The sequence below is a fragment of the Pieris napi genome, chromosome 2, assembly GCF_905475465.1.
Source record: "Pieris napi chromosome 2, ilPieNapi1.2, whole genome shotgun sequence".
Lineage (NCBI taxonomy): Eukaryota > Metazoa > Arthropoda > Insecta > Lepidoptera > Pieridae > Pieris > Pieris napi.
In genome coordinates this window covers 8,766,407-8,786,419 of record NC_062235.1, presented here as the reverse complement: position 1 = coordinate 8,786,419, position 20,013 = coordinate 8,766,407, and the positions used below count along the sequence as shown (strand labels likewise).

Below are 20,013 nucleotides of genomic sequence, written 5' to 3'. Positions count from 1 at the left end.
AGATAATAAGTCTTCTGTCAATTGTCGTTTTGGGTCTAGGACATCCCAGTTCCTCACTATACCTCAACGTTAACATACTAACAAGATTAGTTTCACAGTGCACTTCCGGTATTTGAACCCACGACCTCAGCGTTCATAGTCGCTCGCTTTTGTGAAGGCTAACACTGATCTTCCACTCAACATACTATATGTATATTTAATTTACATTTTTGCTTTTGAAAATTTCAGATTCTAAACAAAATTGAAAATACTACCGTTCACAATCGATACTATACACAATACATAAATATTTGCTCTTAATAATACAGCTTTTTTATTCGCACTAATTTCCTGCAGTATTACTTAAAAAAGTGTAAACATCTATAACTGTATCTTAAACTTGTATCGCATACCATATAATTTTAAAATTACATTTTCGGAATAAAACTTTTCATATCCATTTAATATACGATGTAGGTTGGTTAATTAAAGGTAAGCGGCAAAAATTAAACAAGCATGTGTGCCCTGAATTGGTTTTAATCGCTATCCACACAATAAATTAGTGTTTTAATATGACTCGACAACATTGTCAGTCGATTTGCGGAAATTATTTTGGGCTTACCCTAATTAGTTTGCGGAGGATTTATATAAAAATAGCCTTTTAGATCGGACCAAATTTTATAGTTGTTATGTAACAAATATACAGCATTGGTTTCTATTACTGTGTATTTTAGACAGTTTTTTTTTTTTGTTTTTTAAAAGACAATTCACACGAATTGACCTAGTCCCATGCTAAGCTGGTGAAGCTTGTGTTATGGGTACTAGGCAACGGATATACATACATATTATAGATAGATATAAATACATATTTAAACCTAAGAACAACACCAAATGCTCATCACATCGATGTTCGCCTCAGCCGGGGATCGAACCCGGGACCCATGGATTCGCAGTCAGGGGTACTAACCACTAGACCAATGAGTCGTCTAAACATGGTTAAACATTATGTGCCTGCCATGTGTAACTATTGTTTCGGTGGAAATCAAATCCAGGACCTAGATATCCGCTCTGTTCGTTATTCTAAGCTGAATTATTTGATTTGTTGATTAAGTACTCTAATAAAACTACTTTTTCACTTACACTTTGATTGTGAAACTGAAAGTGTCTCGTGTCGGAAGCTAAGACACTTTTTGGGTCGCAGAAACAGTGTGGTGAGTAAATAAAGTGTTATTATTTTTACCATAAAGTAATACGTTATACATTTGTTAGAAAATACACTCCTGAATAAAATTATAATAATTTTAAAACAATCGCGGTGTTTGTGCGGTCTTTTTAATTACTCACGAAAGTGGATAATATTTTGATTTCATTTATGCTAAATGTCAACGCCATAAATGTTAAACCTTACTTCTGTTATTTTTGGTTACATTTTGTATAATCGTTCTTTTTGTCTCTTTAATACAGTTTTACTAATAAGTAATGTACGTTCACATCCCTCCGTAATAGTTCGACAAAAGCTTGGTTGATTCAGTGTGCTTAAAAGGTGCTTACGATTCTTGTTTCGGGTTGGTACAGATGATCCTTGTCTATAAATTAACAATGTGATAGACGCATAAATGTCTGCTTAGTATTCACGAAGGTAATTTCTTCAGAATATACATTATACATATTTCAATAACAATTTTTTTTAGAGATTCTATTGTAGCTCAATAAATTATATTATATTTCGGTCATCCAAGTTTTATTCAAAATACGTTTATGTGTAGTAGTAATTTTAAAATTAAGTTATCATTATTGTTTAGACATCTTGTCAGACACTGGCAGGTCAGTGCTTATATTGATTATATTTTTTCTAAGTAATATTCGGAATAAAATCCAATACGTTTTGACGTACAGAGGTTAAAGTTCGCGCTAGGTCTTGTTTTCGAATCTTAGCCAATCAAAATAGATAGTAAATGTGAATAAGACGAAATGCAAAAACCGAGCCCCAGTCCGCAGCTCTTTCATCCCTGGTATCAATGCGTTCTACGTTTATCACACAGTATTCGCCCGCCAACGGCACCAAGCGAGCGTGATTTGTGTCGTCCGTTCATTCGCGAATGTCTCGTAACTTTATTTCACTGTAAGTATAGACAACTTTAAACTATGATTTTAAAAAATAAAATGAATTATGAATGAACGAACAAGTGATAGCAATTGTTTAACAAACAATTTATAATAATTAATAAATCGTTATTGTTTTAATGTTTTAAAAACGTCGGTAAAGAGAAATGACTTACAAAGGAAAAACTTTTCCTTAATCGTTTTACATTTTATATAATCAGCTTACAAGAGTTTTGAAATTAATCGTGCGTTAAGCGAGTTTAAGAGGTCAATAACTCAAAATATTTTTTACTAAATAATAAATGAAAGTGCTGTTTTGATGTGTAAAAAACTGAAATTGTTATTCGTAAAATATATTTGTTAAAATAATCAGTTTGTCAAAGAAAATTATAAAATAATCCCAATAAAATCATGGACATATACTACTTATATCGCAGACGAAATTAGGTACAATACTATTGAATTGTTTTTGATCTCAATAAAGGCATTTAATTCATATATGCGACTTTGTAGGTGAGAGTTTAAATAGTATTAAGCTCAAACTATAAATGTATAACAGAATGCTTAACAAATAAATAAATATTAAATGTTTAACAATTCCTTTCTTCATAAATAACCAAGTTCTGTCAATGGAAAAGCATGTCATACAAAATTCAAATAGGAACACGTCCAAAGTTTTTGCAATATCTTTTTGACAATATCTAAACCAAATTGTAACTTTTCATACTAAAATAGGATGTAAGCGAGCTACTGTTTGTTTCTATAGGCCTCGCTAAATTATCGTGAATACAACTTCAAAGTACTAATTATATTAAGAGTCAATCCTGCACGTGTAATTGGAGTGGTTATAATGGAATTGCTGCAGGAAGCCCGCAATTATATTAATCTGTCATCTCTTCAGATTTGAACTAATTGACGAAATCAATTACATTAAGGAATTTTTTAAAGATCGAGGCGCTACTAATTATTTAATAAAAGCATTGCAAACAGATACAGAAAATAAATTTAACTTTCAATAGAAATTGTATGAATCTATAGCACATTGATTTCTCTTTGCAAGGTGAAAAAATAACGTATGCCTTTTAGTAATGTAACAACAATATAAATAACTTGCTAAAAAAGAGGGAACAAAAAGGGAGGTATTACTAGTAGTACACAATTCTCACTTATCTACTTTTGAATCTCTTAAGGCTTTCAATTAACATACATCTAATTAAGCCTAAATGAATTTATTCAAAGTATCGATGCCTATCGTGGTCCTATAATTAGATGTTATAAATATTTACAGTAGTTGTTCAGTTTTCAGACTATAGTTCGAACTAATTCACCTTAAACGTTTTAATATCATTAGAATAATAATAATAATCTTTATTTATTTCTCACAAAAACTTAGCACATAAACAAGTGACAGTTATATACTATGATAAATAAATAATTGTCTTACTTCTGTTTACGGAAAAAGCTAGTTTGTGTGAGACTGACGCCTGCTAAAGGTAAGAGTACCTGTGTTACAGGTGATCAGGCCTCCACCACTTCGGATCGACAGAAGGTCTTATAAAGTAGATAAAAAAAAAGAATAAGCGTTAATACTTTGTACCTCTTTAATTTAAAACAAATCGTTGTTTACAGTTAAATTTATTTAAATCTTAGTTAGACAGTAGTATCTTATGACACAGGACATCAATGGCCTTATTAGGCTAAAAGTAATTTCAGATTTTGTTAAACATAAAATAATTTAAACCAATTATTATGTTGCCTGCATAAGTAGAATATTTTAGCTATAAATGTTTAATCAAAGACTCTATTTACAATTTTAACATACATTTCAGATATTTAATTCTGGCGGTGATAGAACTAGCCAGAATATTGTTGAACCAAGTAATTCGATGGTCAAAAATAAACTCTATTAATATCGTATGCGTACACATACCATATGAATAAATGAAATCCCGTGTAGCCAACACTAGACAATAAAGAGAGCGTGTAAAAACTTTTCCAATAAAAACTAAACGCTGCTGCGTTTTATAAAAAAGTATATCTGAGCTATGCCAAGAATTCCAGTGCTATTCGTAAACAAAATCGCCGCGGCCCTTTAGAAATGTTTTACCATGTAAGTAAACATAATTGTCTCATTAAAATATCGTGGATTTCGTTACATGCTAATAAGTTCAATTATTTCTGGAAAACGATTTTATTTCTTAATTGAATTAAATACGATCTCTTATTAAAGACCGAACAAGACATTTATTACATCTTACGACATGCAAAGCCCCACAATTCAAATGTAGAGTAAAATCTTATATGTCGTATTTTAGTTACCAAAAAGTACCTAGTACCTTGTGTACCAGCAGGGAAGCAAAAAGTTACGAAACTAAAATTGCTCGCTAGAATATTGGAAGTATGAAATAAAGGCAAACAAACAAATTCGATTCATTACAAATCAGGACAAACATTGTAATTGTAAAATAATAACTGAGGTATTCCTTAAGCATAGCATACAATCATACAAACCAATCAAATAAAAATATTAATGACATCTACAGAATTTAATCATAACTTGACGATGAACGTGATTTAAAAAAAGAACGTAGATATGATCTTGACGTACAGTGAACATTGGCACTTTGCAGTACACCCACGAAGAGCGAGTTCGCATTCCAACGGCCCGTTTCGCGACCGACATTGCATCAATGACGTGACTGAAATGATTACTTTCCGATAACATTGGGTTAACACCTTATTTGCATGTTGAATCTTGATAGCTCAATTTTGTTTAACCAAGTATATCAAAGCAATTAGTCAACTTTGATTTATAAAGCAAGATTGGGCAAACATTATCAGTCTATTTGTCCGCAGGGATTTTTGACGATGTCCTTTAATAAGTTTCTATCATCTATTATATCTATTCAAATTTATCAGTCTTCGGTATGCGGGAGTACCAAACATTTCGACGATTTTAAAAAAAATCGTTCACATATACGCTAATTTGAAATAAACAGGACGCTTTTGCAGCAATCCAGTTCTTGGTGTCATCAATCAAGTGGTCTTCAAGTTTTGTTAAATTCAAACGTGTTTTATTTTAAAATAAAATACTCGTATTCGTTTAAATAACAAAGAAATACAAGACTATGTTACGACAGTACTTTGTTCTATTTAAGCTTTATAAGAAGACTAATTAAATGTGAACAAAAAGCGTAAAAGAAGAATTTAATCGGTCAAGGAGTGCATTTTATAAATATATATGAAATTAAATCAAAGTATTACGTGATATAAAGTGACCCAATCTTTACAAACTATATTAATACTAAAAATACTACAAAATAATGTTTCAGAGGCATTAATAACTAAAGATCCCTCCAGATACAAAAATTGCTATATTTCTGATAATGACAGCATTTAACCATATCGTAACAGCGCATAAAAACCGATAGGTTTTATTTTCTGTCACCTGCCGGCGTTACACCCGTATTGGATAGCCATTACAGTTTCAGGCGATATTTATATTATTCAATTAATGGATTCTGTATTCATAGTCTAGAACTTACATATCGTAGATTTTTTAGTAAATTATTTTTATGTTTAATGGCGAAGGCATTACACACATCACACAGGATCTGCTAGTCCGTAGTCAATGGCGCGTTTATATATTTAACACTTGCACTTATATAAATACAATATGAGAAGAATAGAAGACACACATGAGTTCACGCGGCCCTTTCGCTTAAAAGTATTTTGCAGTTTTATGGAGAAATAAAGATGTGTTGGAAGTAAATTTTCAAATCAATCTTAAAATGAATAGATATAGTATATTTTTATCATCGCTGTTTTTATGTCATTAATAAGTACTTACAACTAAAGTCTTACAATATATATTATTGGCATATTATCAGCTATCTATAGGCCATCAGCAAAACACTTTATGACCTCGGATGTGTATTATGACATTAAATCTCTTCAAAAAACGGAGGAGGATTTTACGTCTTATTATTTGTAGAAACAACTACGACACACAAAATCCATATTTTGTAGTACTTCCTTCAGTTTCCAAAGTATATAGGCATTACTGCATAGTAATATGCTACAATAAGTTAGACAAACAGGTACCTACATTATAAGGTTCATTTATCATTGTCAATTTAAGTAAATACGCTCATAAAGCCCGCATCCGTACAGATCTATCTATAAGACTACACCGTTTTATGATACTAATTTTGTATTTTAATTTTCATATTATCTGTTAAGTAATACAATTAACGTTAAGTATGAGATAAAAGCACCCGGAATCAACTTCCGGTGCAGAAGTTTAAGTGGCGGCTAAAATAACATGAAATTGTTTTCACTTTAAAGTACAGTTTGAAATTAGAATTCGCGGAGAATTTAAAATTATATTTCATTAAAACTTCTACGGTCTATGAAGGAGTAATTTCAGTAACATTACGTATAATTGTAATTTCGAGTATGAATGTTTTTCATATACATACTAGAAGTTTTGCACAGCGAAGTTAATTAACTTCTGATAAAATGTTAGAGTCTATTACATCTGTAGGCGGTAATGATATTTTAAAAGATATTCATATTTTCACATTTATACATAGAAGACCAAAGACCCTTTATAATGAGAAAACAACCAGTATTTTCCTTCGTACAAACGAAGGTAATAACAAAAGTGACTATGGTGAGGCAAGGATGTCATGCCTTATAATCTTATAAGGTGATGGTATATTTAAACACATCGAAGTTTTTATTAGCCCTTTTTTACATTAAATTCTCACTCCGCACTATCTTAATTATTTATCGCGGTTCAGTACGCATTTTCATGTAAATGAGACCAATCAAAAGACATGCAAAAAATCTTTATGTTTAAAGAACACGAAATCGAATCGTACTTAATTAAATTTGTAACTTTCTATAATAAGTGTCACAGTTAATTAAAAATGGTACGATTTTATGTTTATTTACACACCGAGTACATTGAATATTTAACGCGTAGAAACCGCAATGCTTATTTAAATTTATAGTGTAATTTATAGCGAATTTTGGCCTTACTCCGTTCCCAAATTACGTAACGACATATTGTAAATATATGCTTGAGAGATTATTTGTACGTATTTAATGTTCGTATGGAACCACTCTATTTCTCATAAATTTATTTATTCTAATATTGTAAGTAAAAATCCTGCATACATATTTTTATCTAATCTCAAATCCTAATATTTGAATGCCGACAGACTGTTGTAACTGAGTTTATAAAAGTATCTCCATTGCTTGAGAACGTTTTAGCCAAATGTCAATACTACGAAGTCTGTATCGCTAAAGAGCTTTCATTGCTATTTTTCCTACGAAGTACACAATTTCGATATTCTATACTCTATACTCTTGGAGATTTCAAGTCGCGTTTTGACATTATTTTAATGGGTTAAGACGATTTATGACATAACATCAAGCGTATATTTCACTCTCAAAAAACACGCTGATGTTTTAATAAATCCATCCAACGGTTACAATCATCACCGATAAATCATTTACACACACATAAATAACACGTCCTTAAACCCAATAAACAAATGGTAAGACTGTATGAAGCCATAATATAGCAGCATACTACAAATGAATAGGATTGGACGCCTAAAATTATACATAATAACGCTGTCATTGTAATACCAGTGGCTAACTGGCTACCGGTTACTGAAAGGATCCTTTGACGTTCAACTATTGTTAGTTCAACAATCGACACAGCTTTAACGTAGCATATACATTTCAGGCTTTGTTCACGAAATATTAGTGACGTCGCCTTTACAACATGCAAATGAATTATGAACTATTTTTTAAATTAACCAAATTCGATAACGATTACGTACCGTACGTATTTAAGTACTTTCTAAATCTACCGCCCATATGTTATAGCTACGTGTTAGTCGTGAGATCATCTGCCCTGTATTTGAGATATAGCTTGCTCCAACAAGACTTTTAGGCTTCACATCAGATATTGTTTTTATCATTATACTATTGGATATGTGTTTTCCGGTAGAAATGAAGCACAGTGAGACACATTTCTGAGTTGAATCCTGTTCTATATGTAATTCAATATGCATTATAATGTGTAAGATTTGGGAACCCTTTTAAGTAAAAAATACCAGCTGTTCCATAACAACGTTAATATAAATGTTTTCTTGTTTTTAATTATAATTTTAGAACATCTTACAACAATTTCTAATCTATATTCATGTACGAATAGCTAGAGATTTGACCCGAGGAATTGATTCTTATACGTACTATATAATTCGTTGAAAAGACCTACTATCTACTAGTTGAAATATATACTTTTAATATAATATATTAGGATGTTCATAGACTATTCTAAGATTAATCACGTAAAAGCAAATACTTGTTTAACTCTAGGGATTTCATTAGTGCAAATCACCTTGTTTTCCTTTGAGCCCCCACTCGAGAAAACATAAAGCATCTTCAGACGCATTTCATGTTGACCGGTGATAAGTCTGATTGAAAAAGTCGGACTTACTTTTTAAAGTTTGTGTCCACAATGACAACTTTAAATTTGGTTATAGTTTGTTTGCGTTTCCTTTCACGAATAGATCAGTCTGGCGAAAAATTAAATGGATTGAAAGGAGATTGATGTCTTTCTCAAATAAGGTTTATTTTGTGTTCGGTTTATGCAAAGATAGTTCAATAGTTTTATGCTTTGAAAGACTGCGGGCACATGACGTGCATTTTAACACTGTAAAGTTTTGATGTTTTAAAATTATATGGAACTGACTCATGCCTAGGTCGCTTGTATCAGTTAGAAATGTAGGCATTTTAAGTGATATTTTAAAATGTAATGTGATAATATGTTTAATGTACAAAAATACTACTAATATTGCATTAAGAAAAGCAGAGAGACGTAGTCACATGTATTAATTTATTTAACCGATAGGATATTGGTATTAATAGATGTATAATGTATATGCTATATGATTCTCGTCTAATAAATACCGATATAAAATAACATAGCACATAAAGGAATAGTGAGCAAATGGGCAATCCCATATGAGAACAGTCTTTGGTACTTAGGCATTCTAATAGTGTCAGATTGCGAGCATTCAAGAAAAGTCGGTTGGTGGACTTCCTGTATAACATTTATGTGCGCATTTAACACTCACTCGTATGGTGAAGGAATATCGTGAGGAAACCGACTTGCCCTAAAAGTCAACGGCGCGTGTCAGGCATAGAAGTGGTCACATGCTTTAAAAAAAAACAAGTTATTTCGTAACAAATACAGAGTTCCGAGGCCCATTTTTTATAACAAATTCAGCAGTTAATCGCCCTGAATCTTGGCCAACAAACAGTTGACCAGCAGTGGAAATTAATATATTTTTTTATCGCAAAGTATTGTTACATACATTCCAATTTCGACTATTACTTCTAAATTGATATTCAGAGCTACTGGATAAACTAATTGTATTTTCACTGAACTGAACATAATCATGGAGCTTAGATCAATTGCATCCAGTAATTAGTGTTAAGAGGATAATTCGAATCGTCCAATTAGATATAATAAGTTCTGCACAACTTTCAGTGCTATACGAAGATTGAAAACGGAGTCGTTTGAGATTTCTAAATAATTTCTCAGACTTGAATTATTAAAGTTATGCAGTTCGCGAAATTCGTTTCAATTAGTATTCAACGGGTCCACCTTTCGTTGTGACCTTTTGTGTAATTGTATATCGAATTCTTTAATTGCCACCGTTAACTTCGGACTTAGCTGCTGAGAAACTTACGCAATCAAAAATGTTTTGTAAAATATTTAAGTACACCAAAGCAAAAAATCTGTGTAGGGGAATAACTTGTAGACAATCTGTAGAAACACAAAAAATATAATTTTATCAAACAAAATTTACTTTCAAGTTCGATAATATTATATTAAAGCTAATTATTGGTCGATCAAGAAGTGATTAAATTAATTACTTAAAGAATGGTTTTATGTAGTTTCTATTTATTAAAGAATTTACCGTTGAATACATTATTTTTTTTGGCAATAAATTATGTGGCTGATACTTATTTGTTTGCTAAACATCTAAGAACAACATATTTTAGAAGCATAAGAGACTAAGCAAAGATATTACTTTAAAGAATACGGATAAAGACCTAGAGATTAGTTTATGGAACACTCTGAGTACGGCCCTTGAACGTACGTTATACGTAAATACTGTCACCAAAAAGGTTAGGAAAACCGAAGAAAGCTTTGCAATAAAATACCAGTTTTAGTAAGGAAGTTTAGTTTTCTCAGCTATAATTGAATAAATATTCCCCGACGCTATTTAAGTCTGTGGGCCCATTAAGGTTATTATTATAAAACACAATTACCTAGAGATAAAATCATTTTTATTTTTCTGTATTTAGACTTCCTTATGGAAGTTAGAATAACATTTCTTTATGTACGATATTTAGATCGCACTTTCTTGAAACTTAGATAATAACTTATGAATAATTTATCGTAAAAAATACAATCAGCCTCTCAAATAGAACCTTTTCTTACCCCAGAACAAACTCAAACCTCCGTTATGATATATTAATCTATCATAGATAGACTGATCTACGGGACAGGGCGTTTTATGGCACACATTATTGTTATCAAAGTACGAATGTTATATCGTTTAATTTGCGTTAAAATATTATACAACTATAAAGACAACAATCAATTTCACTACGTAACGGATTTTCCGATACTTCTTCTTTCTAATTCTAAAGAAATTACTGTGACCGCGTCTGATTTATCACGAAGACAGGCAGTCCCAAGCGTCTGTCACAAGTATTTGGGCCACTCTGACTCCCTTACATAGAATAAAAGTCGTAAAACTGTAATACCTCGACCACATATTAGACGCAGCGGATTATTTTCGATTACAAAGCTTGGCGATAATTTCCTTACTAAGGGTGCCTGGAAGAAATCGCCTGTTAGCAATTAGGCCGCCCGTTGCATCCCTAATAATTTAAGTTATTTATTTTCTTTTAATGTAACGTAAAAAATTATTTAAAAAAATCGCATGACTTCGAATAGTAGGCATATTAAAATGTCTGCCATTGTTTTAAAAAGTCCATTACATTTATACAGTGTATCTTGAATATTCATGGTTGATGAGAACGATCGCTCCACAATCCAGCCACGGCATATTATACGGTCTTAATGGGTTTCGGCCTTCAGCTTTAAATTCAAAGGGCCGGCACGACTTTTCACAGAAAGACGTACAGTGATTCAATAGATTCACCTTATTGTACGCCTTGCGTGGGGTCAGTGGGATTACCGGAGCTCACTCAACCCAATAAAATATGAGTATATATAAGTGTAGTTCAAAAAGAGACTACCCCAGATACCACTCGCATTTTCGAAACGTTTAGCGTATCGAACGTTTACTTTAACGTATTCAGGTTTTGGTGCTGGGGCAAACAAACCAAATTAAAACAGCGTACCATTTGTTAAAAGGCCAGTACTCGCGAGCTTTCCATTCATGGGTGATTGGCGGTATCACATGACATCAGTGAGATTTCAGCCCGTTTTCCCCCTGTTTTATAAAAGAAATTTACTATTATCACCGTGAAACAGACGCTGCCTATCAGCACGCGTTCATATAGTTTCGTAACCTTTCTTCTTGTTCGTTTGATGGCAATGACGATTAAATAAAATCCCTTTTTGACATTATATATGATATAAATATATGCAGCACAATGCCTCTCCATTGATAGAATTATTCTACCTGCTACCGCCCCGCTTAAGATAGGTGAGCGGTATGTGAACTGAACTGAACCATAAAATTTTGTAACTGTGATACCTGTGTGCAGAATTTAAATCATTTTAAAGGGTTTTCTGAATATTAATGCGAGCTGAATTTATGATTTTTATTTATATTGATTTTAATGACGATTGTTTTTCACAAACTCGCTTAAAGATTCTTACAAGATATTTAATTAAATGTCATAAAAAACTTGTTTGGCCGTTTGCTCCGTATTAAAGAAAAGTGGGATAACGGGTAAAAAATAATCATACATTACAAAATTTCTCATAACATTATAAGTGCCCATCAATCTGTATTTCATAGATCGGTGTGACTATCTGAGAATTTTTTTTTTTTTTAAATGGCGCATTTTATAGTGAAGTTAATTTTAATAGCAAGGATTTTGATCTACCATCAATATTTCTGCTGCTAAGCCAGCACAGATAATAACATTAGTCGGATATAGCTTCAACAAAGTGCGCCAAAAGCTATGCAAATAAAATCGTTGCGTTTGATTCATTGGCTTCCATAAATTACAATTGCCAATAAATTAAAGGACTTATCTATCATTGAAGAGCATTTGGATTTCGACAGACCAAAGCATCATGAAGTAGGAACTTTGCCAACTGTTCCATAGATCATAGACGCATTGATTTATTTACCTTGTTTTAGCGTTTCTTAAACGATTTTGAAAAGGTCTGTTTAGAATGCACTTAAAACAAAATATCTAAGCAATTGCAATAAAGAATAATAAAAGTATTAATGAAATAGAAAGACTTTCTTTAAATGAAAATGTATCATATAAATGAAACAAGAATGTGCTTGAAATGTCCTATTGTGTTTAAAAAAAGTATTTGCATTTACGAATATATATATGTATATATTAAGAAATGTAATGCGGTAAATTAGCTGCAATTTCATTTACATAATTATGAGATTTTGTATTATATGTTCTAATGAAGCATAATGCGTTTGATATATAGAAATTATGATAGTTTCTATTGAACTTTGGTTGTTAAAAAGCTCATTTAATGTTCTGACATAATTATAATAAAACATAAGTAACATCTTTTAGTATTTCTTTTAAATTATTCTTTTGCCGAACTGTGAGAAACCACGTTCCCAGTTCTTTTATAGCCCAAGGTATACATTTCTGCGCGTGCGTCAATTTTCTCGAACCAGTGTCATGTCAAAAAATTAGCGCCAATAAAATGCGATGCCGTCTTTAAAAACAATTTCGAACCATTAACACGAGCGAGTTTATATATTATTGCAATTATTGAATTCACTCATATATTTGTAGTTATTTTTAATTATTTTATCTCAAACCAGGCCGCCGCATTTTAACTCCTTTTTAAAATTTAAGGAATAATTGTGTTGTTTTTCAAGTTGCATTAAGCCGGCTTGCTTTATACAAAAAGTAATGATTTCATCATTATATTGCGCGGCATATAATATATAACTATTAGAACCAAAAATGACTAACATGGGAGCACAGTAAACCGAATACTCTTTAATGAAAATGTACGTAAGAAACAATAATATGTACAAGTTGACTTGTTATACAACGATTATAAACATTTATGAAAAATCTGATAGTACCAGCATTTTCGATGTTTTGACGTGCATAAGTTAATTTAATTTGATTCGTTGACGACCACAAGAACCACCTATACCTAACCGTTTTACCCGAATTACACTTCTGAAATTTAATTTTGTATTCCCAACACCATGTAGTATTTTTATCTATAGAATTATTTTAGCTAAAGCCTCGTTCTCAGCAACCAATTTGTAAATTAAATGAAGTGAATGACTTTATAAATATTAAGAAATCTTAACTAAGAGCGCCAGACACAATATTAATAAACATTAATAGAAAGCGATTTAAAAAAAGTAAATCCAGGATCATCCCGAGATAACAGAACTGTCGAGAAATTCAATTGTCTGTTAGGTAATGAGGTAACAAAGAAATCTGTGCATGTAATTACTTACAATGAATGACCAGAGGAATTGTACATTGTCTGAAAACTTTGTGAATTTCAACGTGTAAATATAGCTTCATTCGTCCACTTTCCATTTAACCATCTTGGAATTGATGTTTTCACAATCTGTTATTCACATCGCTTGTTTTAATACTTTTCTTAGTGAGATCTTAGTTGATCGTTTTTCGTGTTCTTTATTTATGTTTTTATTAAATATTCATTGAAATAAGTGTGATTTCTTCTTCTTATTAAATTCTAATGCTTGAAAATTATGTAATGGTTCCGAAATGACATTCAATATGCGAAGATAGGTGATCGGGTCGAGATTAAGAACTAAGTGTACGTATAACTTCTGTATGTGCAATACATTTTTGATACCGGTGTCATACTTAGGGCCTGTTTCACAATGTACGGATAAGTTCTACATAAGTTCCAAATTTGCTATTTATTACTTATTGGTAGGATAAACACTATTGTTGCGGTTCACGACTGTCAGACTATTCGTCACATAAAGTCCATCATAAGTATGAGTCCGATGAAGTGTCAAATAGCACAATTTATCTTCCAAATAATTTATGTGTTGCATAGCTATTGGGTACTTTATCTATACATTGTGAAACAGACTCTTAGTCTCGACTTTGAATGTCACCCGTAATGTTAATGATAAAACATTTTGATGAATTTGGTCCTGGATAGCAATTCGAAAGAACACATTTTTACTAAAATATTATATTAATTCTGTTTTCTATAATATCAATATATACTTTAGAAATCCACAGATAATCAGTCTTCTACCTTTTGTAAATATTTCCTTCCTAATTCTAAGGATTTAGACCCCGACACATAATTGATCACATTTTCCCTAATATACATTTACATAAGCAGCATTTAGTTTACCATTGTATAATGAATTATTCATATTATATTAATACTACTGCAGAATAAATTTTAGAAGGGAAATGGGACTCAATGTCGAATTAATGAATGTACTAGTAATATGAAATAGCTAGCGTTCATTTCGAATACTGTTATTACAGCTTAAACGTGCGTAACGATGTCGTTCTGATTACAGTAATCAATAATAATTATTGTTGACTTACTAGTGGAATAAAAACTATGTTTATACCACTTGTTATAATTTTGATACAAATTTAAAGAATAAATGAAATGTTTAAATTTCAGCTTTCATTAGAGACAGAAAACTTAATGTTTCTACATGGTTTAAAGAACAATTATATTGACTGCCCCGAATTGCTTAAAATATTAAACTTAAATGTACCCGATTATTGATCTCGTCATACTGAGATATTTCAAGTTTAAAAATTGAAAAAAAAAATCCTTAAAATTGTAATGGTAAACTGTTAAATACAATAAATAAAAAAAATTACGACTATAATTTTTTTAAATTAATTATAATTATAAATAATATAGGTAAATTTAATTTTGTTTCAGGAACAGTGCGATGACGTGAAAAACCTATAGCCACAGATCGAAGTTTAAAAATGTGTTCATCTAATATAAGTGACAATGACTCTTCGTCGGTGTGACAGCTTGCCCACGAGACTCCGGGAGGCGCCTGTCCCAAGCCCTGACACTTGTCGACCCTTCGCTAATAAAATATCGGACTCGAACACCGTCCCAAATTTCAGAGGCCCGCTTGTGCGGGATGAAGTTATAGCCACTTGGAAATCCCTGCACACCGACATCAGAAAAATAAAAAATGGTCATCCAAAAATTGATACACCACCCGATAAAATTATCGAGTCATATCACAAATTTCCATACAAGAATAGGCTCCGTCGTAAAAAGATTACTTATGGCAATCACATTTCCATTGCGTGTCAAGACGCCGATCGCAGTTCATCATTCCCCTTGGACATGGGCCAGGGATGTCCAAACCGACGGCCTAGTACCGTACGAAGACGAACTCTACTGGAACGCATTCTCTCCTGGCGAACCCCCGAATGCGATTGCCAGGGACAGTGCGCATCGAAAAAGCGTCAATCATACCCTCGCTCAGACATTCAGTGCACGTGTAGTGTCAGGAATCGGATCAAGGACAAACAGAGTTTCGCAGAACGCGGCCGCTCGAAAAGTGTCGGTTACGAAGTTACGCGTGAAGTTACCCAATTTCGTCGGTTAGTGCAGTGTTTTTATATGTAGTGGTGTTATTTGGTTGTTTTTTAATGAGTGTGGTGGTTTAGGTGCGCTAGTGCGGGTGCAACGGTGGGCGCTGAGACGGCGGCGGCCTTGAGGGCCAGAGCTGCTCTCACTCTCGCGAGACGGTACTACCCTGAAGGAGGCTGGGGTTGGACCGTTACGGTCGTTGGTACTATAGTGCAAATACTCGCACATGGTCTCCAACTTGGAGGCGGCACTGGGGCCATTGCCTGTACCGCTGCTGTAAAGTACCGTGTTGCACCAATTTACACTTATGGTGAGTGTTTTATACCGTTTTAAAAACAATACATTCTATATATGTTCCGTTATGTATCACCACCAAATATAATTGACTAACGGAACATTAATTACCGAAAAACGTCGATATTGGCTTTTATAATTTGTTCGCAACTCGGAAGTTTCATAAATTACGGGCATTATTGCCATAACCCTTTATCATTGAAATCAACACAATAAACTGACACAAAATGTAAAGTTATATAAAGTTACAAACAATAAGGCCATGGCTCAAGCAATAATTCACAAATTCAAAGGCGTCGGATTATTGAACATTCATTCTTGATCCGGAACATTATTCCGCTACAGTGACTTAAGAAAAACTTATCAATAAGTTTATATAAAAGATATTCTTAGCGGTTTTCATATCGAGATCCAAGAATTAATAATTGGCCGCGGGTATTCTAATTTGCTTAAGAGATATTGTAACAATGTTGGTATGGTCAAATACCAAACAACGCTCATCTAGAAGCACGCTGGAGTTCAACCTTCGTTGTTAAATATTTATTAGATTAAGATCGTCGTATCTTGTAAAAACAGCAAAGAAGTGGATCTCATTGGCCCCTTCCATTTTCCCTAGATAATTAAATATGGGTTCATATAAGCATTAAATAAACATAACAGGCGTGCCTTCCAATAGATCGCATCTTACTTAACATCAGCCCTGCGATTCTGTAACTCACTTTTCGAACTCACACAGCGGTTTTCGCATCGGCGGTCGCTCTCAAATCAGTCGTGAAGCAGGTTTTTTATGATTTGGCATTCTGAAAAGGTGGGAGCTTGTAGTTTATTGTTTATCAGAATGTCAAATCATAAAATGACTGCTTCACGACTGATTTGAGAGCGACCGCCGATGCGAAAACCGCTGTGTGAGTTCGAAAAGTGAGTTACAGAATCGCAGGGCTGGTCCTATTGTGGCCAAACGTCCAGTTCTGTATATATGTAAATGGTAATTATAAATAAGTAGAACTCCTTATTCTTTATTTTTTACTATCTAAATATAAATCTTACGAAACTTGATTGAAAGAGAAACCCGTAAATTTATGATGATGTATAACTGCCAGGATTAAGTTATGTCGACTGACCTTTTTGAGAATATATCGTAAACAATCGGAATAATTTAATATTAATGAAGGAAGTAAAGTAATTTATAGAACCAGTGATGCCCGCCGTCTAAGAAATTATGATATGAAGGATTAAAAAAAATACATTAAATAGTTTTGTTCGATATAAAATTTTAAATGTAAAGTACTAACCATTCTCGCAAATGCTATGTGAAAAGATACACGCTATGATCGAAAGGATTCTACGAATTGCACTAGATGTTCACCTACACATTATGGGAATCTGACAAACATTCTGAGAACAAAAGTAGGCTTTGTTTTATCACGTATTATTGTTAAGTATGCGGTTCTCATTCTTAAGGATAAACTCAAGCGAAATTTTTATGATTTTTGGCGTAGGCAAACATCGCGCCAGAAAATCGAGACTTTTGTGAATAATCGTAGCTAGCATTATACATAAATTAACCACGGAGATATAAAATAAAATCACCGTGACATGCGTAAAATACATCGACGAGTATTGCAAAACAGATAATATTTTATCGACAGATTTTAAGCGCTCTATGAAAATGGACGACATGTCAAGCATTTTAATGTGCTTTATTATATATCTGATATTTTTGTACAAGTTTTAATAACTACAATAGAGAATAATAGCAGAAGTTTTAATAGAGAATACAAGCTTGTCTTCCTAGTACGTGGTTCGTCTAATTATTACCTTTTACATAGAAATGAAACTCAGCTCCTCATATTCGAACGTAATAAGGAAAGCACTTTACCCACTGAAGCACTAGTATATTATATTGTTTAGATAAAACTTTGGTATCTATTTCTACGAAAACGGTAATTAAACTTTAGATTTACATAGTCGTGTGAAACTAGTATTAGTTATATTAGGTCTTGGGTGTTTAAATATGTATTTATATGTCTATCTATCTATAATATGTATGTATATCCGTTGCCTAGTACTCATAACACAAGCTTCACCAGCTTAGCATAGGACTAGGTCAATTGGTGCGAATTGTCAAAAAATAATAATAATAATAATAATACACAAAGCTTCGTTACTTGACAAACACTAAACAAAAAATAGAAAACCTATCATTTGGACTGCGTTTGGCTGAAATATGTGCAATCCCACTGATGAACTCAAACGGCGTTGGCAGTAAAAGTTTCTATAAATAGCTTAAACCTTGCCAAAAACTGTTTACATTAAGCCAGCTTACATTTTAAGGGTTAATAAACACGCTAAATAGACGCTTATTTTTATAAAACACTATTTCGGATTAAAGCTTGTGTATCTATTTTTTTTTGTATCTGCATTTATTTAACTGTTTCGAGCCACGAGATATGTCAGAACTATGATAATTTTAAATTAAATATATATAATTGTCAGAGTTATGTGATGAATAATACAAGTAAATAGATAATAATATGAATCTGCTAAGGAAATATACATTTTATTCACGTATGTAAGTGTGAACATACAGGGCAGTTTTGATAGTGCATAACAGTACCATTGAAGTTATACTGAATTCAGGCATCTTCGTTTTATTACAAGTTGATGGGTTAGCCTTCTTTAGAAGAACATAGTTTATTCTACTTAATTCCTGTGGTAAGGACACTAAATCATGTTGGTCATATTATTGTTACATAATCAATTCCATAAATATTAAAACCAGGATAAAAGAAAACTAATACTTAAGGCGTATCTAAAAACAAAACTTACCTATTGCTTATTTATCTACCTACTTAAAGAAAACAACTTTTACAAAGATACATTATGAAATGATTGTTCTTAAAATTAAATGTTTAACTTTTACATATTGTTCACAAAATTTTTAAACTTGTGTTGATATTTCTAAGAAAAAGAGTTAATTAGTCATTTAAATATTTAATTACAAGCTTATTTGAAAGTTGGGCGCCGTAATATGGGTTAAGGAAATTGTTAAAATAAGTAGTTTTCAACAATAATAATATCTGAAGTAAAACTTAACTAAATCTTAACATTAACTTAAATGAATAAAGGTAGGCGCCAGGGAGATGTTTGGACTATCCTACCAAACCTGTGATAAATTTCACCATATAAATAAATTGTTTTCCTATTACCATATTGATGGTACACCTAATTTGAAAGCGTTTCCCAAAGCCCAAAAAATTATATTAAAATTTAATATAATTTTACAAGAAAACAATTTATAATCAAGAGCGTCAATTAACGGCACTCACCGCGGCGTCCGTACCTATCTTTTCTTACCTACCCTCAATCTATTATAAGCCTTACTTTGATTCAAAGACGCCCGGTGCGAACTAACTCTTCTATCTGTCATAATAGTCTTGTTTCATATTAAGCATGACACACTCAGCAATTTTGTTCTAAATTAAAACTTTTTTTTATGTTTTGGTCTAAAGATTTATGTTCACTATGCCGTATAAGCAGCACTTCCCTTAACTCCTGTCTGATATAGTACTAACCATTCATAAAAGGTATTTCGGTGGAAATTGAATTTCTACGCAAAACAGACGAATGCCAATACTTTAGCTTCATTGACGTCGACAAAATATGTAATATTTTTGACTGTTTGAATGCAAACTATATTTTTTCATGTTTTAGTAAAACACGCATTTTTATCTCATCTCATCTCATTATCTCTATTC

General features: G+C 32.2%; 1 protein-coding gene across 1 annotated transcript in view; it reads left to right on the top strand.

Moving 5' to 3' along the window:
- The first annotated feature begins 2,039 nt into the window (after positions 1-2,039).
- Positions 2,040-20,013, top strand: part of LOC125063081 (monocarboxylate transporter 10-like) — a 115,846-nt gene continuing 97,872 nt past the window's right edge. The window contains exons 1-3 of the mRNA XM_047669323.1: positions 2,040-2,101; positions 15,287-15,972; positions 16,039-16,271. Coding sequence (XP_047525279.1) covers positions 15,362-15,972; positions 16,039-16,271 — 844 coding nt within the window. The 5' untranslated portion in view covers positions 2,040-2,101; positions 15,287-15,361. The remainder of the gene's footprint in view (positions 2,102-15,286; positions 15,973-16,038; positions 16,272-20,013) is intronic.